The sequence below is a fragment of the Phalacrocorax carbo genome, chromosome 1 (genome assembly GCF_963921805.1).
Source record: "Phalacrocorax carbo chromosome 1, bPhaCar2.1, whole genome shotgun sequence".
Lineage (NCBI taxonomy): Eukaryota > Metazoa > Chordata > Aves > Suliformes > Phalacrocoracidae > Phalacrocorax > Phalacrocorax carbo.
Window position 1 is genome coordinate 86,536,279 of NC_087513.1, and position 22,688 is coordinate 86,558,966.

The window sequence follows — 22,688 nt, forward strand, 5'->3', positions numbered from 1 at the left end:
ATTAAAAAGCATGCCTGTGTGTTGCTGAGCTGTCTGACCAATGCACAACCAATTGGATTGAAGTGACAGGCTCAAAGAGGCTTGCTGTGGTGTGTTGTTGACTCTGCTAAAACTGATGGCAGGAATGGCATCAACGAGTGGTGGTAGCTGCAAACGGGAAGGTGTGCGCAGTGGGGGCAGTGAAACGGACATCCAGGAAGTAGTGGTAGCAGTTAGAGCTGTGAGATGATATGAAGAGTTTGAAGAAAGATGCTTTCAGTGAGGTGTAGATGCATAGAGTTTATGATTCCCTGTTGCAAAGTGTTAAATTACTCCTTCAATGTAAATTATACCAAAGCTAAAATCTAAGTTCCTAATCTTGAGGCTACTTTCAATGCTTGTTTTTTGTTTTGTATGAATATATTGGAATTATGTAGTTCTGTGTCAATGAGATCAGAGATAAAGATAGATTAGCAGAGGCAGGACACTGAATATCTTATCACTAGTGCTAAAGAAGTTTAACATCATTTTTTTGATTGTTGCAGTATTTTTTTCTGTAGCTGAATTGCATAGGCATTCTTGTATTTTTTAATGGCATTTGTTTTGCAGATCAGTCATAAGAATGAGGTGCATTTTGTGATTTCATAGTTTCATTAAAAATAAACCCACAAGGAATCACTAAATTGCATGTAATGCAGGTTATTAAATATGGCATAAATCTTAGATTTTAATTTAATAAAATGTTTAAACTCTTTCGTTCCACACAATTTTTTGAGGGGTGTACCATAAACTTTCCTAAAAATCTAGAGAACTGTTTAAGTAGGATAGCTTGATAGCCCTGCCTGTAGCTTGTGCAGTATGCTAAAGAGGGGGTACAGAATGCGTATAAAAATTCTACATCAGAAGGAAGAGCCCAGCTTTGACTGTTGATAAATTTCTGAATATGAGCGACATACAAGACAGTTGCCTGAAAACTTCTCTGTACAACCTCAGAGCACAAACCTGCTTTTTACTTTAATCTCATTTCTGACTATTAACAATTGCCAGTGGTTGGAGATGGCTAAAAACATAGATACTGTGCATGAAGAAAAAATAAATGTTTCTTGTCCCAGCAGATACCTGATACAGTCCTGAACAATAATCTCTGCTTTTTTAAATCTTAATTTGGGGTAGAAAGGTTGGGGGGAATATAAGCAAGGGAATTCAGTCCACAGATTCCAAGATCAGAAGTCATCACCGTGATTCAGCTTGGTTCTCTCATTCTTTTGACCCCCACAAACAGACTGAAGAATTTCTTCTAAAATTCTGTTACACACTGTCTGCCTAAGCTGCCTGCTTTTACCATACAAGGCAAAACCATCGTGCTTCTTGGTAGGCTCTTCCAGTTTTTGACTGACTTGTAAGAAGTTAGAATGTAATTTAAAAAAAAAAAATTCTTTGATTTCTCGGTCATTAGATCTTGTTATGCCCTTTTAGAGGGTCAAAAAGCCCTTTACTGTCACACATGACATAATCAAGTATTCTGTCTTGTAGCATCCCTGTTGTGGGTCATTTCCTCTTGTACTTTGGGCACTTAAAATTTTTATTTTGGAAATGCAAATTTCCCTGCAACTTTTCTGCTCTGTAATTGCAAATTTTCACTATTTTTTTTTAAATAAGAATTGCCCATTCATAATGTCGCTGAACACAACACTGGCAACATTCTGCCCTGCTGTGCCAGCTGATGCAGAAAACAGAAGTAGTTGGAGCTTTGAAGTACACAAAAATACAGAAAACAAGACAACAGGAAAATACTGTCATCTTATTTTTGGTTTGGTCATAATGGGCTTAGTATCTTCTTGTGTTCGGGTCACACTGAAATCATTATGAAGGCATGATCTCTTACCTGAATTACTCAGTTGTTTTGCTCATTAGCTTTCCTGCAAGCATTTACTCATTTATTTCTCACTTCTTCATGGTTTTTTGTTTTGTTTGTTTGTTTTTTGAACTGTTTGGAATCATCAGATGGGATGTGCTTTTTAGATTTTGAAGGCATTGTATTCCTTGTTCCTGTGATTCTTTATCTTCCTCTAAGGTGTCGTTTGTTGTGTTTGTTGCTTTTTTCTTGTTTTTTCTTCCTTTTTTTTTTTCTTTTATATTCAGGTAATTCTGAATTGTTCAGCCCTGCAGAGTTTACTGCACTTGCTAAGCAGCCCAAAAGAATCTATCAAAAAGGAAGCATGCTGGACAATATCCAATATAACAGCTGGAAACAGAGCCCAAATCCAGGTAACCTTTTCAGCTATGATATTTGTCTTGCAGACTAGAAGAAACATGTCAGGCAGTACACTTTTTTGTGTATAAAGTGCATATCTGTATGTATACACAGTCACAGATATATAACTACATATAAGCAGAAGTAAATTATAGCCTCTGAGCATAATTAGAATATTTCAATTGCCCAGTCACCTCTCAAATTATTTAATCTTATAATCACCTACAGATTATAAGGCGGGGAGGTGGTTATGGTAAAGAAGGACAAAATGAGGCTAAGCTCAAGAAAGCATTGTCTTAAATAATTTGCTTCATGTCTTCAACAATCATTAAGACACAGAAATTCTCAAGTACGAAAAGAGTAAGCCACAAACTTTAAGAATCAAATAACTTTACGTTTCTTGATTTCACCACCGGATATGGACGCCTACATTGTAAAATACTTCCTTTATTCCTGTTTATATTTTCTTATAATTCCTGATACAGGCAGTTGTGCTTAGCCAAATCTAAAATTACTATTTATTAAACTGAACAATAATGGGGGATATCTAACACATTGCATTGGGATATGTCCTTTCTGATTATACCAAATTTTGTAATCCCTTCATGTTAAGTGATAGCACACAGAAGCAAATGAAAGTCTCACTCCCTTGTGTCAGTCTTTACAATTAGGCCTCCAAAAGATCACATCTTTTTGCTGAGTCTGGACTTAGTGTCAGCCATCAGGAAGAATTCCCAGGACTTGTCTCCAAATGGTAGAAATGAGGGATTGACCATCACTTCCCCAGAGAAAATATTTTCTTTGACTAGATAAAGAAGGAACTGCTAAATATATTTTGTTTTCCCTGGGTATGGAGTTTTTTCAGAACAGCTGCACTAGGGGAGGTTTTTTTGCTCGGCTTTCAAGGACGATGCCTCATTCCTTCTCCTTTTCCAGAGGTGATGGGAAAACGTATTGTAGTGGAACCAGGCTTTTTTTGATAAGTGTACAAGGTTCCTATAAAAGCAGTTGAATGAAAAGTCTCCTCATGTAAACCAAATTTAATTCTTCTGAAGTTACATTTCTCAATGCTCTTCTCCCTTACTGGATACAGAAAGTATTTTCAGAGATTGCAGAGGATGTGTGGAAATCCGGTTGCACATACCTGTTTTCTGAGGAATAGAAATAAATAGCAGAAATATTAGACATTAGAATTATTTGTCTCAGTCATTAGTAACCAGGTAGAAACAATGCATGTTCACACAGGAAGTAAACCAAGTCCCATCATACATTGGCAAAAGTGGCCAAGGAGTACTTTCCTCCATATGCTTTTCCTTGGAAGGCAGTCTGACACCTGCTAGTCTTTTATCTGATGGCTCTGGATTATTCATTCTGTAGGATCAGAATTGGCATAAAGTGGTTAACCCTTTTCACCCAAGGGATGGAATCACTTCTCTTTTTGCAGGAAAGTTGCAAGAGATTGTAAAAAGGCTGCATGTTTTTCTTGAGGAAAAGCTGTATTATATCCTTTGCAGGTGGTACTTGCAATCTTTTGGTTATACATTCTCTCTTACAAAGAACATTCAGGTGCTGAAGGGTCAGTGTAAAGCCTTAATACCTTGAATGAGGTCTTCATCTCAGAAAGCATAGGAAATAAAGTTAATATTTTTGAGGAAGGTAACTCAGTCTCTGCTGAGTTCCTGGAATTAAGAGTGAATGCTTATCTAACTTCAGAGATGCTTATGTTAGGAAACGAGTAGGCAAGAAAATAAAACTTACAAAAGTAGAAAGCTGTGTAGGTCCTTCTTGTCTGAGGTAAAGATTTGACTAAGATGGAAGTGGAACTGTGAGCAAAGAAACCTCCTACAGTTGTATTTGCTCTGGCTTTCTCAGTCAAGATGTTACTTGTACCACTGAAGATCATGGTTTTTTGTAAGATATAGAGTATGATATGGTTACTTAATCTAACCTTGGTAGAGCTCCAATAATTTTGTTTCTGCCTTTATTGTGGCTTGTGTGTTTATCTGTGGATTAGCTGAATTTCTAAGAAAAAGTGCTGTGTAAAATCAGCAGCTGTACTGTTTTTTCCTGCATTAGCAATGGTAATTGCTGTGCAATTAGCAGTGCAGAGAATGTAGTTACTACTGCTCATACTAAGGTAAAAAATGTTTTTGCCTTTGCTTTTCTTGCAGTGAAGAATCTTCTGGCAGCTTTATCCATGCTGCTACCACCTTAGAGGCAGGGAGGAGCAGTATTTTCTCTCTAGAAGGCCATTACTGCATTTTCTAGGAAGTCTAAGAGTATTTTCTGGGGAAAAATCCAGCCCAATAAATTTTCTTAACTTTGTATTTTTTCCCAAGTCTAGCAGAGTGTTGCTTCAGGATGCACAATCATATAGGAATGAGCTTGAGAAAATCTGATACCTGTACAAGTCATTCCATAAAGAAATAAGTATTGGAAATGGCAATAGAAAGTGAAGTTTGTTATTAGAGCATTTTTTCAAAACTTAATGATTTCTATTTACATAGTCTTGATCTGCTGAAGGTACAGTTGTGAAGAATCCTAGAGGTAACTTAAATTCTAGTACATCAAAGGTATTTCAATAGTGTATTTGCTTCTGTGACTTCTGTAGATGTATTCACTGTACCACGTCATCCTGTTCAAGTGAAGGAGTAAGTGCCTGTCCTTGTTTGCACAGTAATCTTACTCCTGGTATTCATTACTCAGACATATAAAAGGAAGGCTTTAGGTGGAGAGTCTTAACTACACCCTTGGTAATCCTCTCTTAAACTGTTGTCACATCTTTATTTGAAAACAAGTAAGGATAAAATAATATCTCCTTTGTTAAAACAAAATTTGCCTTATCTAGCTAAACAAAATCATTAGATACATCTATGCATGCATGTGTTCAGTAGTTTTAAAATGTTTTGGAGTGGCTTATCACCAATTTAGATCCCCCCCTTTCTACTGAGAACAGATGAGATTTGCTTTATGACTTGGATAGTTGAGGTAGCGAGGCAGGAAGAGGAAAATTAATGCTATGAGCCATTAGTATTGCACCTTTATGTCTAGCAGGTGATTCTTTAGAAGTACAAAAATGCCCTTAACTGTATGGAAAAAATAGTTGTTGTGGTTGTGTGGGTACAAGCTTGCTTTCTCAGGACTCTTGCATCAGGAAGAAAACATGGTGTCAACCAAATCACCAAAATACATGTAGATTTAAATGAATCCAGCTTAAAGCAGCTGCCTTAGGATGTGTCACAGACAAAGTTGGAAGGAAGTTGATGACTCAAGTCCAGGAGGAAAAAATGTGCGAAGCAGCTTCTCAAAAGTGAAAGCTGTAGTTCATATAAGAATCCCTCAGGCCCCATTCAGAGTAATTGAGCTGCCTTCAAACTCTGAGCGCACACACGCTATATAGTGAAACACGGACTGCCCTAAGCGCATGCCCAATTTAATCTATACTGGCAGTTATGATTAAAAAAAACATTTATGATTCTGAGCAGGAGGTAACTACCCTGCTAACTGACACATTGCAAGCCATGTCCATTATGAGGCTTAGATTTTTGGAACTGCAGAAGGAGGCCTGTTAGAGGAAAGCTGTGAAGTAAAGGACATTGGAGAACATTTACAGCGTACTTGATGAGAGATATCAAGGCCACTGTTTCTTGGAAGTAAAACTGGTAATTGCAATGATTATCTCATGTTGAAGGGAAAACCGCATTACAGATATGTAACAAATTCCAGAAAAATTTGAATTCTTTAGTTTCTAGTCTCAACCTAGAGAATGTCATGTGAGATACAAGGTGTGATGAAACCTTGTTTCAGCTCCAGAGCTGATACATCTGCTTTTCTCAGAAAACTCCCTCTCTGAGGTATTACTTCAGACAAACTCTACTTAATGTCAAAATCATTGCAAACATTTGAGCTGAAAAACACTTGAAAATAATTTCCAAAATTGGCAAATGACATTTGGTAAAGTGTTTCTTGAAGATGGTCATATGCTAAAATGGAGAGTCTGTTTTTAGTAGTGAGGAGAAAGGAAAATTCCTATCTGTGAAGAATATCTGATTTAATTAAGTTCATGGATGAACTTATTTGTGAGTTGAAGTATTTTTTTCTGTCTAAATTAATTTCACATTTCAATTAAAACATTACTTCTTCAGAATTGATCTTCCTGACAGAAGGAATTCTAAAATATAGATGCAGCTCTAAACTAAATAATTTATTTTCCTTTCTCCCCTGTCCCTCCAAATTGCTTGATAGTTCCTAGTAGAAGTCATAGACTGTAGCCAGATCTATTCCAGTCTCTGTGATACTAATTGGATATTGAACATGCACAAACTTCGCCAGAAATCAGGCAAGAATAATTTCAATACATGGTAATTTTTTCTTGAAAGTTAAATGTCTGCCTGGCGTAGTAAACCACATTATTGCAAGTTACCAGCTGATCTAACAAGTGGGTTGTTGCTGCGCAGCAGTTGGGATGTTAGAATACTATGGAAACTTCACGTAGTGCTCAAGTCATAATCTAGCCATCCCTTCTGCACCAAGAAGGAAATTAAATATTTTGGTAAATCTCATAGGTATTTTACCTAACCAATATTAACAGACAGAGCTATATTTAGTGTTAAGATTGCATTGGGTTACACTCCATCCACCCACTCTAAAGTATAGAAATATAAAGTTAGAGGGAAGGACTTATCTATTCATTTCCACTTTCATACTGCCTACAATGCTGTTTGGTAGCACGCTCCAAAGGCTTTCACTGCCATTTCTAAAAGATAAGACAGCAGCCTATCACCATCAGAATTGCACTCAAACACAGTCAAGTAAACCCTTTCTAGTGTTAAGGCAGTATTATAGTCAGCATGCATGAAATGTGTGAAAGTAAGCACTGAACTTTCTTTTGTAGCCACTATTAAAGCACAGGAGGTTTGGGGTTTTTTTGCCACCAAAGGTGGAAGTGAAAGCCTTTCAGAGTGTGTTATTGGCAGTGCGTAGGCAATGGAAAAGTGTAGTGGAATACCGCAGTCTTTCCCCTCTTTATTTCTGTGCTTTTAAGGTTTGGGTTGGATGTGTATATCCTGATGCAGTCATGATTGTCACTAAGTATAGTTTTTGTTTGTTAATTTCCTAGTTTGTATACAGCTTTGCTGTACTTCAGTGGATAGCTTCCCCAGTCAGGGAGAAGGGGAACTACATCTTCCTGGGAGTCAGAAGGAGAACTGCACAACTGAAGCTAAATCCTGACTGTCGGCCCTTCTGAAGGGTATGAAAGGCTACCACATACCTCAGAAAATGTTCTGTGTTTAACTTCGCAACCCGTTGAAAAGCTATGAAAGGCAATACATCAGACACAATCTTCCATATCTGACAGTGAAGACATCATAAGAGTTCTCTCCTGTTGACAGGTTAAGAAACTTATAAATTCTTTTCTAATATACCTTAACTTCTCACAAGAACATCTGGAAATCTGAGTATGGCTAGGCATGGTAGCAGCGGGATTTGTGCCGTATATTTTCCTCCTTTAAGGTTTCCTGTCCTTACTGAAATGTGACATGGACAAGTGTAGCAAATGATACATTGCCTGTCGGTTTTAAAAACTCTGGAATGAAATATATTTTTAGAAATTGGGATAAAGATACAAGCTAAGAATTGTCAGAGGCACTTCTCCAAAAAGACCACAGTAACACCAGGGACGTGGAAAAGGAATGAGATGATTCACACAGTATTGTGGTTTACACAGGCAAACTGTGTATCAACTTACTTGAGTATAAAGTATGTTTGGTTTACACCATAGTTTGCACAAGTGGTCTAAAATCTTCACATGCTTGTGGTGGCAGGACTTCAAAAAGTGTCTCAACTAGGAGCAAAATATGGCATTGCCGACATGGTCATATTTGTTTGAGAACCAGCAAAAGTCAGAGATTAATAATTTTCAGGTTCAAGGTTGTGTTTAAGTACAAAATCTGTTTTCAGGCTTCTACATGCGGTGAATCCCATACATCATACCACACTGAGAGCAGCAGACCAATAATACTTTTAATCCCTTTATTCTGCCTGAAAAACTCAGCAGTGTATAATGCTGTCTTTTTTTTTTTTTTGTATGACAGACCCTAAAAGCTGGAGACACCCCAACAAAGTGCTGTTCATTGTAGTGCAGGTTCTTCCTGACATCAGCAGCAACCTTGTGTAAACTGGCTAGAAGTTTGCTCTATATAGGCTTAGGTGTCTTTGTCAGTAACATAAAAGTCCAATAGAACTGAAGATCTGAAGTGCTTCCTTGGTGACTCTTGGATGGCAGTCGTTTTGTACTCATGCCATCATGTTAGCTTTAGCTTACAAATATTTTCTATGCTACTTAAAAAGCAGTTGTAAATTGAATCAATAAACAAGGTAACTGGAACACAAGTAACTGAGAAGCCTCTACAAACTGAAGTTTGCAGCAAGGAGGAGGAGATCATAGCAGTAGGGCTATATTCACAGCTGCCAGCTAGGGTGGTGACTGTAATCTTGATAAGTTAAAGGTAATGAGACAGCTTGCAGGAGGGGGAAAACAGTCATGCTTTAAGTCTTGGTTGCTTTATGTAATGAATCTTATGTAGACACATGATGCCAGCACTTGCATACTAAATGTACATGTGTATTTTTGCATACTGTGATTTATTTGTGAGAAGTCAAAGGAGAAGCAAATTCACTTGGTGTTGACCAGCTCAAAACACTAATTTAATATAGTACCGGTGAAGACCTGCTCCCTAACGACTACAATTATTCAGATTCAACATTCAGGCAGATGTAATAAAACTCTGAAAATACACTTTTATCTCGCTTCACTCTTTAAAAATGAAATACTATAAAGTGACGAAGCTTGATTAAAATAAATAAGAAGGCTAGAATGTTCCTGAGAGACCGGCAACTCTCTTGGATGGCCATTGCACCTGGATACCATTTTAAAACAAACAAACAAAACCCCAAACAAACAAAAAACCCCAAACCAAAGAACACCAAATCCAAAACAATACACTGCAATAAAGTTGACGCTTCAAAAATAAGGGCCAGATTTGCTAAAGGACTGAGCATTACAATCCAGTTCAATTTCAAATTAAATTTGAAGATTCAGATTTCAATTAAAATTATATTTCAGTTTTCTGAAAGACTTGCAGTTACAAGTCAAGATAGAGTTCAGTTCCAACAGCTGCAGACAGATGCAGTTGGGCAAAAATTTCAGTATTAGTTTAATGTATTAAAGGATGGGCTCTGGATTACCTATTATGTAGATAAGAGATTTCTAATGTATTTTGGAAATACCACCCTCAGTGCCTAGTAGTAGCAGCCTAAAACCAATGTGAATATCATCAGGAAGGGGATAAAAAAAAAAAAAGTAAAAAAGGGAATCCTTATTCTTGTTCTAGTATAAATCTTCAGTGTTGCCCTGTATGCAGATCCCTCTTCAGAGGGTATGGTAGCAGTGGGTGGTAAACAGGAACCATAAAATGTCAGCTGGATTCCATATGAGGAACAACTTTGTAGACTATGAGACAAGTGAGAGGAGATGTGGCAGAATACTGTAGAAACATGAGTGGCATCTGAGAAGGTGAATGAGGAGTATTGTTCTTTGCTTTTGAGCAAGATCCTTGAAGGAAGAGGCATCAGAAATTACTAGGTGCTGCATTTAGGACAAATGAGAACATACCTTCTCATACAGGTGTGTCGTGTTTTAGCCTCAGTCAGCAACCAAGCACCACACAGCCGCTTGCTCACTCCCCCCTGGTGGGATGGGGGAGAGAACTGGAAGAGTAAAAGTGAAGTAACTCATGGTTTGAGATGAAGACAGTTTAATAGGTAAAGCAAAAACTGCATGCAGAAGCAAAGCAAAACAAGGAATTAATTCGCTACTTCCCATGGGCAGGCAGGTGCTCAGCCATCTCCAGGAAAGCAGGGCTCCATCACGCTTAACGGTTACTTGGGAAGACAACCGCCATTACTCCCAATGTCCCCCCTTCCCCCTTCTTCCCCAGCTTTATATACTGAGCATGATGTCATATGGTATGGAATATCCCATTGGTTAGTTGGGGTCAGCTGTCCCAGCTGTGTCCCCTCCCAGCTCCTTGTGCACCCGGCAGAGCACGGGGAGCTGAAAAAGTCCTTGACCAGTGTAAGTGCTACTTAGCAACAACTAAAACATCTCCACATTATCACCGCTGTTTCCAGCAAAACTCCAAAACAAAGCCCCTTACTAGCTACTATGAAGAAATTCAACTCTATCCCAGCTGAAACCAGGACAGGGTGTAGTCAGACTGGAACTCATTGCTGCAACTGTGAATACTTAAAAAGGAGAAATAGAAAAATAAACATGACTAGAGTTTACACTTTCTTGTGCATCTGATGTTGATTGCTGTTGGAAGCAGGACGTTGGTATGTATTGTTCTTACATGCAAGCACAAGAGTAATTTGGATTGGAAAAACCTGTATAAAATGATACAGGTTTTGGAATGTTTAAGTTTTGGTTACGATGTTGGCCTGCTGTTATCGTGCTTGAATAATTTTGGTCACCTTTAGAGGACATAGATAAATGCAAGTGTTACAATATATCAGCAGCTCAGAAGGAATGTTTAAATATCCTTTATGGTAGGTATGAGGCAGTTGCCTGCTATTTTTGTGAATGGCCAAGGCACTTTGTTTTTCAAGGACTAGTGGAACGTTTGAACAGGTGAAGAAGAGTGAGATCTGCAGTAGTTTGTACATTGAGTTTACAACTCAATTTTAAAATTTCTTTTTTTCACGTTTTTAAAGTTCTTGTTGAACTGAAACCCCTTAACTGTGTGCATTTTGTTTGAATGCTGTGCTTATCTTGAGCATTTTTATATACACTATATTACTTTAGTCTTCAACCTACTTCTACATGTCAGGCACGCAGAGTATAGTAGTGCTAAAAGAGTAATTTGAGTTAACACTTTCTAAATTCTCAGAAGTTTTAGGTACCTCATCCTGCCACAGTCCTTTAAGGTTTTGCTCTGCCTGAGGTTTCCTCCTCTTCAAGAAAAAAAATATTCTATTTTAGTAGTCTAATATTTTATCACTTAGAAGGAATTTAATTGAAAGGGAAACGTGGTCTGTTTCCACAATAACTGTTGTTCCCATATAAAATGTCGTAGAGCTAGGAATCCTTAGGAATTCTAATTTGCTTTCAAGACTAATTGCTGTGGGCAAGGCTGCAAGACATGTAATAGATTCTGCTAGCACTTTCTCTGTAATAATGTTTTATTGTTTCCACCCTTGTTGAGCTTAACTGGGCTTTGGAAATCTAGTGAAGATATTAAGGCTAAAGCAAACTATTTTCTGACCTAGTTAATGTATTTTTTTGAAAAGAAAATCTAAGTTCTGAGAGTTTTGACTGTCGACAGATGCTAGTTGAAAAACTTTGCTGTACTACAGAGGGACAGTTAAGTACCTTTAACTGGGACTTATGCTAGGGTGAGATGGTGACAACACTTGCATTGCATGTCAAGCAGTAGGAAACACAAAAACATAGAGACTGATAATCTGCTTCTCTCTTGAGCCAGTCTATTTCAGTGAAGCGCCTTATGAGAGGCTGGAATTCATTGTGGTGTTTTAACCTGATCTGTTTGGGTAAAGATAGCCAACTTCAGTGTAGAGCAGAAAGTAAGCAAGGTGGTCATAGCCTTTTATACAATAGAATAAAAATAGAAATAAATAGAAATAGACACAAGTAGCATTTGAAATAAGAGCACTCACCCAAGAGATGCAAGGTCTGGATTCAGTTCCTTCTGAAAAGGTTCAAATGCACATTTCTCCACTCTGAGAAGAGTAATTTTACCCACCAGTCTTTGCATTGAAGCAAAGAGTTCAAAATTGATTGAGCCAGAAGGAAAACAATAACAATCTTTTGTGATTCTCCCACTTGCTGCCCTCCTGTTGCTAGTTCTCTTTGTTCTGGAATTCTCCTACTGTTTTACAAGTTTAAATTGAAACATTTTAAGGTAACTTTTTTTTTTAATTATTATTAAGAAGGCTCAAAGTATATTACTGCCTGTCAGCTAAGATGTGGTGACTTAGTTGCATGCTCTGGTTTTAGTACCAACTGAAGAAGTTGGTTTTAAGACGACACTTTCTAAGGAAAAGAATCTCATGTAAAAGTTTTCTTTTGGGGAGAGGACTCAAGAAGCGATAATGAGATTTTTTTACTTGTTCTTTTGCTAGAATAGTACTAGAATACTAGGCCATCAGGTATCCTAGTCTAGATCTATATTGAGCTTTTTTGCTAGGGAATACTTAACATCCCTTAACACGCACTGTTCTTGTAAGGGCTTCCACCTTGACAACACCCTTGTGTAGCACCACCTGGACTCACACAAAATGTAAGTGTAGACTGCCAGGTCCGTTTTCTGCTCTCCAGCTGCTCAGGACTGAAGTGAACTAGTGAAAACATGCATGCCCTCACTCTAGATCCAGAAGCGCCATGCACATTCACAGATCTTTTGAATATCAGTGTGGGTTCTCTGCCAGTCTGCTGTCTATGCCTGGATCGTGAACTCTTACTGTACTTGTCTTCTATTCATGGGCTACTCCAATTTGATTCTCGATAGCAAACAGGTGCATGGATTTGTCTCAAGCATCCTCACAACTGCAGATCCCTCAATTATCAGCACAGGCCTTCTGGCCGTGCCTGGATCCTGGTCTCCTACTTGCCACCTAGTGCAGCTTCAAGTTTGCCAGCAAATTATGCATACTGTGCTCCTCCACTCCCACCATCACATTAGGGGAAAATGTAAATCCCCCACCCCATGGAGCTGGTGCCCAGGCACGTGGGTCCTGTGACGTGCAGTCCCACTCCAGCTGGGATGCAGAGACCCTCACCCCAGTCCCCTGAGTAGCTGGCATCCAGGCACACGGGCCTTATGGACCATGAAGCTCCCCAGTGGCTCGTGCTGGGACCCTCACCTGCTCCTGCTGCAGGGGCTCCTTCACCCAAGGTCTGACACCAGTTGCTGGCCCTGAATTCACCCTTTCTGGTCACCCCAGAAACATGTTCCCTAGTCCATGGCCTCTCCAGCTACTGATGCTGATACCCCAACCCACTGCAGTTGCTGGCCCCACAGACACGAGGGTTTCTCCCGAGGTCTTGTTTTAGTTCCTGGTCCAAATTCACTTACGCTGGTCTCAGTTGCTAGCACCTAATCTTTACAGCACTGATGTGGGCTAGAGAGGGAGATTATGTGGTAAGACAGTTAAGAAAAGATTTGTTATAAAGTTTTGCATAGTCCTATTTGTCCCTGTCTTATCAGTTACAAAGTCTAGGCCGGCTCTCTGCAAAGCCATGCCTGTAGTTTCTTAATAGCCTGTTAATTAGTGACTGGACACTTTCTCTCTTTGTGATTGTCTCTATTATCCCTTGTCTATCAGGTTTGTGTCACTGTGTGTTTTATTTATTACTTTCCTGTTATTTATATCTCCCTTTGAGCTGAAAAGGTCCTTGATCTGATAACCTTAATGAGGCAGATGCTCTCACGTTCCACGTACCCTTACAGTATGTTGCTTTTGTATATTTTTAAAGTGCTTTTCACCAGTAAGAAATATGTTGGGGGAAAAACACATCCTGTCTTTTTAAGATACTTTCTTTTGTCTTTTTAAATAGCTGGCACCTGTTTATGACCTATGACTCGCAGCATTCACATTCAAAAATTTCAGTTAAGGGCTTTTTGCCAATATTCTTCGCAAAGTACAAGTCTAATATAACATGGCATGGTGGAAGCGTAAGTGGTTTTTCTTGAGGGCTAGAAGTGCAGATTCTGTGGTAAAGGAGACAGTGCTTGTGGGACTTGTGATACAACTGATACGTGGTGCGGATTTACAAAGTAGATGCAGTGTGGATGCCCAGACAAACAGGAAGGGTAAAATAAATATCACACAGTTGGGGTGGGTTTTTTTGTTTGTTTTTTTGTTTGGGTTTTTTTGTTTGTTTTTGTTTTTTTTTTTGGTTTTTTTTTTTTGTTTTTTTTTTTCTCCATTGGGTCACCATCCACACTGCATACTGACTGTAGCTTTTTGCTGTATGAAATCTGTTAGCTTTCTTCTGCGGAGCTCCTTCAGAACGATATTTTTGGCTTTTTTGTTTTTTAATTTGCCTTTACCATATCTGTGATGACTTGTATTTGTAAATGGTAGTTTAAAAACGTAATCCTAAGTTCTTGCTTCTTCAAATGATCCTTATGAAAGTGTTTTAGGTCCTTGTCATACGTAACTGAACTGGTTTCATTTGTGTATGTTGCAAAAGGCTCTTTTCAGAGGAAGTTACTAGAAACTTTGAGCTGCTGACTAAATACTCATTAGACTTACATCAGTTTGGTGAGCTAAGCAGTTACCCATACTACTGAACTATTCATTGCTTTGTCTTTTTACCAGGAAAGAATATATTGTACTTGCTTGTTTTGAGAAGCTCCTACAATACAATCTCTCTTTGCTCTGTTGTCTCACCCAGTGGAAATGTTTTATGACACACAGGCTTATGAAGTTTTTTTTCTCTCTTTAGGGGATCTTAATGACTTAGTGGTTTACTGACTTAATAGCTGAGTGGTTCACTAACTGGAAAAATAAGGGAATTATGGCATTCTTCTGCTGTAAAGGTTATGATTAAGTAACACATTAGATATGGCAGTGACTTTCATCTGACTGTAAAGCTGAAAACTGATTTTTGCCCCTTGATAAGTTAATGTTTCATTGTTTAACGTGCTATGCTGAGCATAGACATTAACTAGCTCAGGACAAGGAATTTATTTTTAATTTTTATCATAACCCTGATATGTTATTTCTTTTTGCAGACAGTCATAGATGCCCATATCTTTCCAGCTCTTATAAATATTTTGCAAACGGCTGAGTTTCGGACAAGGAAGGAAGCTGCTTGGGCAATCACAAATGCAACATCTGGAGGCTCTGCTGAACAGATCAAGTATGAAATAGTTCAAATCTTTCAATGCAATTGAGTGAACTAGTGTTTGTGCAAGAAATCAAACTAATAACCTAGAAACTGGAAAACCTTTCTGTATGCTTCTAGTGTTTGTATCCAGAGAGACCGTGTCTTTGTATTGAGTTACGAATGAGCCATTCATTCATTTAGGGAGAAATCACATAAGTGTTCCAGTTTAATTTTATCTGATTGTTTTGGTTCTTCAGACCTTCATGCTAAGTGCTTAAATGGCTACACCAGTTGTAATTTTGCAGACAATTTACTGAGTTCTGTGTTGTGTTTTTCAGGTATTTAGTAGAACTTGGATGCATTAAACCACTCTGCGACCTCCTTACAGTAATGGACTCAAAGATTGTACAAGTAGCGCTGAATGGCCTGGAGAACATCCTGAGGCTTGGAGAGCAGGAATCCAAACGCAGTGGAACTGGCATTAATCCGTACTGCGCTCTTATTGAGGAAGCATATGGTATGAGCAGAACATCTGTGGAAGTCAGGGCTTAAAGCAATGATCACGAACCCATTAGAGTTTCAGTAGACCAAATTCTACTAATTGCCTTATCACTATTATCTGAAAATTAACTGTTCTTTGACAAGTCTCCATTTACCAATGCTCTCCATCTTTTACATTATCTCTGTATGGAGATTGTAGACAGTGTGTGCAGATCTCCTTTTCTTGATTTCTTCTGATGCTGAGGGAGCCTTCTGGGTGCCATTCAGCCTCAGTATCTTCCCTCTACAGCCGATAAAAGTTCAGGTGCACTGCTCTGTCACTCAGGTTTCAAACCTTTCCTTTCCCTCTCTGCTGCCCTGTAGAATTATGGCAGCAGCACCAACTTCCTTGTTTGCCTTTGCTGTGCTGAGGTTCTGGCATGTACCAGCATCATTTCATCCCTGTTCTGAGCTACTGCTGCTCTTAAGGTTAGTTTCCTTGTTGATTGGCAAGTACTTATTACCAAAAAGAAAAATGGGTTATTGAGTGCAGTACAGAAGAGGATCACTGAACATGGTTTCTTGAACCATGGTTCCCTTCATGGTTACCTTGACTTCCAGGGAAGAGTTATACCAGAATAGGATTATTTTTTTTCTTCCCTGGTTCTAGGTTTTAACTTCCCTTTTCATGTCAGTGTTGCAGAAATGTCTATAGAGTATCAGAGAATTGTTTACTCTAGCCTTCATACATAGTAAAAGGAGCAGGCAAGAAAGCCACTACAGTTCCCAATGTTAGAGATTTACTAGAGCGGCTAAGACTTGTATTTCATTACAGCACCATCCTGAAGCATCAAAACTAGTTTAGCTTGCTGTATTACTTTCATTTGTTTCTGACTACCAAGGCCTGAGTTTGCCCACGTGCTTCTCTGCCCAAAAACTGGTTGCAATAATTTAACTGCATTGTATATACACAATACACATCAGATGATAGAGGCGCCATCCTTGGAAGTTCTCAAGAGTTGGCTAAACACAGCTGGCTTGATCTGGTGTTGGTGGTGTGGTAGGGCTGGGCTGGGCTGCAGGTTGGAACAGATGATTACCAGAAGTCTCTTCCAGCTTGCAGTTATATGATTCTGTAGTCATGGTCCTTGGAAACAAAGCACTGTGAACACACTTTCAGAAAACATGGTCTTGAAAGTCTCTTTAGAAAAAGTCTTTGGGGCCTTGTTCTTTACACATTAGAGCTTGTTGAATTCATTGTTTTAGTGAGAGAGTAGAGGCAGACAGAGAGTATGAAACGTATCACACAGTTACAGGAAACTATGTAGGTCAACCTGTTTTTCCTTGGGTGTGGAGAGTACAAGCTGGGTAAGGGCCTCCAGAGAGGGACCTGTTCTTTCTGAAGGTGGGAGAGAATTGTCATGCAACTTGGTGTTCACAACAGACTGAAAATGATCATGCATTCACCAAGCTGTAACTTTTACATACTTCTTTTTCTCTGCAGGCCTGGACAAGATTGAATTCCTGCAGAGCCATGAGAATCAAGAGATTTATCAGAAGGCCTTTGATCTGATTGAGCACTACTTTGGAACAGAGGATGAAGACAGCAGCATTGCCCCACAGGTGGATCTCAACCAGCAACAGTACATCTTCCAGCAGTGTGAGGCTCCCATGGAAGGCTTCCAGCTCTGAGGTGCCCCTGTGCTGTGTGCTCCTCTACCCAAACAATCCTGTTATCGAGCCACAAGCCACCCGTGGAGTGATTCTCTCAATGTTTTCCATAACCCTGTTTGCGCTCATTCGCTAGCCTTGTGCACATGCTCTTACATACGTCTGGAAAACTTTCGGCTCTTCATGGCAGGATGCCCCCTCCTTGGCAAGGGGTCACCAGAATCACCCTTCTCCTCTAGATTCTGAACCTCTCCACTGTCATCTTCGTGGAGTTGAGGCACCTTTCTATACTTTGAGATATTCCCTGCTCCTATTACAGGAAAATAATCCCTCCTCCACTAGTCCTCACACTCCTGGCATCCAAGATAAGGCTGCCTTTCTTATGTATTTGCTGCAGTGTGTGCCTGCAGTCCAGGGAGACTTTCAGACTTTCTGAGAACGTAGCTGAATTCATTCCCCATATTCTTCCCTAGATGCCTCTTTGGATGGCTGTGAGATGTGTTAAATCTGTACATGCAATGTATCTACTTTGCTGTATGTGCCAGCTGGGGGTATTGGCATATAGAACATGTTACAAACAATGGAATAAGTTCTCTGTCCCCTGCAACAACAGGCTGCAATGGACATGTTTTCTGGTTCTTAAGAATACTGAACGCATCTGGCCCCATCCCTTCTCAACACCAAGCTCCCAAGCTGGATTGCAGACCACTGTGGAGATTTGTATACCTTCCCAGTCTTTCCATCCACACAAAAAAAGAGCCTGTGAATAGGTCACTCTTACCACCTCCCCAGAAACGACTTTCCAAACCAGCTTCTAAAATGGAGAAACTACCCCCACTTCTGCTTGCCAGCACAGTATGATCCAGCTGGGCCTTCCTTAAAAAATCAAGCCCTTCCTGACTTCATGCTCCCGAGTCCGGTCCTTGGTATGATAGTTAGAGCTGAACAATTCCTGTCTGTCTCTACGTTTTTACACAGTGTGACTTGAATAGATTTATCTTCTGAAAAATTACCTTCTGAATACAGAAATCTTAATTTGTAAAACTTAGCACAAGGAGTGTTAGATCTCCTTTTCATTTTCACAAGACAAGAGCTTCCTGTCCAGCTCATCTGATAAAATAGAGTCCTCCTGGTCAAGCCCCTTATTTAACAACTAAAATGACACTACATTCAAAGGATAGTAATATTACACCCGGATCCACCTGGCCCTTTCATTTCATTTTTATCTTTTGCTGTTCATGGGACTTCAGGTGAATTAGCATGGAACGCATGGTTCCTACAGGTGACATCTGTGAGGCATTGCTGACTGCATGACAGCTGTCATCCACAGCTGTAGACTGCCCTTCTGCTAGCAGCATGTTCTTGGCTCCGCAACCTGCTTGGATCACAGACGCCTGATGCAAAGGCCAGCCACTCCTCTCTGAGTTCAGCTGACATTGACACCAAATGCTTCACACAACTGCGGAGATGCCACGTGATTGGAAATGGCAGTTCCATTTCTGTAAATGCAATGGATTTCCGGGCCGTCCGGTGCCCCCACATCGTATGTTCTTTCAAGCCATTTTGGACGCTCGGAACACACATTTGCCCAGTGTAAACATTTCAAAATCACCACTGACAACTGCAGTGTCAAGTACCTCTGGTAAATGTTAGTGGCAGAACTGTCTGCAAGATCCTCCTTATGACTCAGTGACAAGCCACTGCAGAAGCAAAACCAGCCCACTGGATACAAATAATAAATTAAAAAAATAACCATAAATCACTTGTCAAACTGCTGAAAGAAGCTAGGCAAAGGCCTGAACATCAGCTCTGTGCAACCGTTATTTAAATACAGTCTTCAGTTCTGTCTGTGCTTTCAGGATGGAGACTCTGACCTGTGTGGCCACTGCAGAAGCCACCTGCTGCCTCCCTAGCTAAGCCAGTTGGCCTCCACCTTCCCTCTCCCAGTTATTTTCTCTAGTGCTGCTTTGTGCTGAAGGAACATTTAGTTTACTGCACTTGATCTGTAAATGGACTTCTATTCTTTGTAATTTTAGGGGGTTAAATTTGGTGGTTAATTTAAAAAAAGCAAAAAACCCCTCAATGTTGCCTTTACATCACATATAAATAACTGTGTTTCTCTTTTCTTGAAGGGTGATAGAAGCACTGATTAGTAGCAAAATCTTGTTTTAGCTTTTGGATTTTTTTGTGCTGGATTTTTTTACGTGTAAATTTCCAATAACATGTCATTTCTATAAGATTTGTTTAAAATCATGTACCTCTTATTGGATGGTATAAAAATGCTACATATTTTGTAAACAAATCTGAGCAAAGTGTGTGTGCATATATTCTGTATATTCATATATGTATATTCTGTGTATATATACACTATTGTGTATATATACATATATACACACACACGTGTATATATATACACACACGTATGTGTGTATATATATACACACCTATCTATATATCTATATATCTATATATATATAAGTGTTTTCTCTTCCAGGCTAGTGAAAACAATGTGGTGCATTGGCGTTTCCCTCCCCTGCCCCCCAAGAAAATAATGACAATTGCCTCTAAATGAGTGAATTAAAAAAGAGTCCATTTAAGCTGAATGGTGTGCCTTCCTGTGTAAGGAGCCTGGCCAGTGTTTGTTACTTTTGCTGTGGATACGTGAATTCAGAGCAGATAAGTATACATCTTTAAACTTGGTATGTTTGTTTGAAGTGACAGGCCTGGTTGACACAGGTAATATTGTTGTCATATATACTTAGACTGTGTAAGGCATTTGACTGGTACTGCATCATATTTTGACTGAAAACCTAAACAATACAAAAATCAACATGGCACACATTAAATGGATTAAAATGTGGCTAACTCATAGGTCTCAATTTAATTTTAAATGGTGCTTAACTGAGTGCATTTCCATCAGGATCTTCCAGCAACCAGTTCTTGGCCTTGCTTTACTTAGCCTTATTAATAGGTTGAAAAGAAACAAAATCTACTTCTAACAGAGGCTGTAAATTATATGAGTATGGAAGAGAGACCAGACTTGTGAATTATGATAGGAACAGCTCACTGATACAGACTGATGAGAATTACTTGGTAGGCCAAGGGCAAGTAAACTATTTGCATTTTAATAGAGCCAAACATGTAGTGTAACATTACCCACCTAATAAATAACATTCAGGCCATAGGTGAAGGACTCTGTTTTGGAGGAAAAGTGCCGCTGAAAGAGTATGAGGCTTTATTGTACGTTATCGCTTGAACACTACTTCCTAACACAATTCTGTGTGGCTAGTGTGCTGCTCGCAGGTACAAGAAGAATCTTGAGTAGAAATGGGAAATTTATATTAACTTTATATTTGGCATTGGTGAAACTCTTACAGGAGCACTCTCGGTGTTGCTGTTGGCATTTTAAAAAGGATACTAAAAATTGGGAGCAATGATGACTGTGAAAAGGTTGTAAGTTTGATTCAGATAGGAAACGAAGTACTTTTTTAGACTGGCATGAGAGTAACAAGGGTTATGTCACCTGCTAGAAACATTGAAACCAGTGTTGCCTGCTTTCCTGAAGGATGTGCTGCTGCTCAGACAGGAACTATCTCAGAGAATGTCTCTAGCTTCCACTTTTGTGAAGGTCACACTGTGTTTTGAGTGATCTGTTCTTGTTCTTTGTGCAAGTAGGAAGCAGTGTGGTCTCTTGTGCAGAGGATAGGCCAGGGAGCTGTTGGGGTTCTTGGGTTCTTCTGTTAGCTCTGCTATGCAGCGTGCTGTGCCAGCAAAGTATTTTCTTCTTACCTTATCCTGAAAATTGAAATGAATGCATTTGTAACTGTCTGCTTGTGAGATGCAGTCTAAGCACCTTCCAAAAGCCCCGTGAGCTGGTAAGGTGAAAAGATCAATGAGAACTAGCAATCTCAGAGTTCTTCTTGCAGCATCAGTAATAAGTTGAAACTACTAGGCTAAGGTTTTAACAATGTCTAAACTGGGCATTACAGAAATGTTCTTGAACCTGCATTTCTGTAACTATCAGCACTGAGACTGTTAAGAACCAAATCCCACCACCCAGTCCTAAATGTGACAGTGCTCCTGGTGATGCACCTCTCTTCTTCCCTGAGGATTTCCAGAACAGCTATTTTCTCTCTGTGCCAGCTTTAAGTAATGACCCATATCTGTCTATGTGATTTCTTTGCTTCTGGGATTGGCACAACACATCATTAGTACTTTCCCGTGCCAATCTTAGGCAGTAGACATGAAGGTCTTTCTTCAGATGCCTGAGTCTTAGTAGGAAGATAAACAGGACCTCTTAATGTACTGCGATGGCCATGTCCATGGGACTCTTGCATGCTTTTCTGAGGCAGCGTTCGAGTTGTCAGATTGATGATTGCACTGGGAGCAATGTTGCCTCTGGAACAGGTACAGCAATATGGCATGTGTTAAAGGATTGATAATTTGACTTTTTTGAATAAACATGAATGGTGTTGTAGACCAAGCCAAAGGGGAGAAAGAAAATTAAAACCTGATTTAAGGACTTAGTGTGTTCTTCTCCATCAGGCACTGTTAAAAGGGTGTGGGCTAAAGCTACAAGCTAATTGGGTGATAACAGGTGTATTAAGTTCTCCAGTTGGCTAGACTGGCTGCTTAGGCCAGAAACGTGCTGGTTTTTTAAACTATTGGCAGTGTTTAGAAGTGCTTTCTTGGAAGCCATCACACTAGGAAAGAGGTGGTTTCTTTCATTGCCTGCCTGAGAAAGATTTATATAATTTTTCTAGTATTCAGCTACTTAAGAGTGTTTACGAGCAAGCTGGAGACAGCACAAAGCCCAGTGGCTCAGGCTGTTGTCTGAGACTCTGGAACGGATATGGAAGCTGAAAAAGAACACAAATGTGCACAGTAATGCACAGGTTTTATGGTAGATCCTGAAATGGTAGAGGTACCAGAGTGGTAGAAGGAAGAACTTCTACATGGAGCTTCTGTCAAACCACTGGACCACTGTTCAATTTTTGAGTAAACTCAAATTATGGAAGGTTAAGTAAAATGAAAAACTGGTGACCATTGCCGCTCTGGAGTGTTGCTTTCTAATAGTTATTTTACATACTTTTATTTGAAATGCTTTACCAGCTAGATGAGCCCAAGTAGTTTTATTTCCAAACCTAGATGAGGTATCTGCCAGTTCTGTTCATAGAGTGCACTTGGTGCTTACTGAAAGGGGGATATTTTTGAGAGATACATGGTTTTTAAGCTCTGCCATCAAAAAGCATAAATCACAAGTTTCTCTTCATGGTAACCTGAAATACTGTCTGAAGCGCATGTTCTCCTTTTTGGTCTCATTTAATACATAAATGCACACAGGCACACAATCTGGGAAGTTTTTTTGGTTTCCACCTGCGTGCTTAC

At 39.4% G+C, this 22,688-nt stretch overlaps 1 protein-coding gene across 1 annotated transcript in view; it reads left to right on the forward strand.

Annotated features, from left to right (window-relative positions):
• Window positions 1-20,167, forward strand: part of KPNA1 (karyopherin subunit alpha 1) — a 52,744-nt gene extending 32,577 nt beyond the window's left edge. Inside the window, exons 11-14 of the mRNA XM_064464879.1 lie at window positions 2,122-2,247; window positions 15,055-15,182; window positions 15,488-15,666; window positions 17,134-20,167. Coding sequence (XP_064320949.1) covers window positions 2,122-2,247; window positions 15,055-15,182; window positions 15,488-15,666; window positions 17,134-17,321 — 621 coding nt within the window. The 3' untranslated portion in view covers window positions 17,322-20,167. The remainder of the gene's footprint in view (window positions 1-2,121; window positions 2,248-15,054; window positions 15,183-15,487; window positions 15,667-17,133) is intronic.
• Window positions 20,168-22,688: the final 2,521 nt, after the last annotated feature.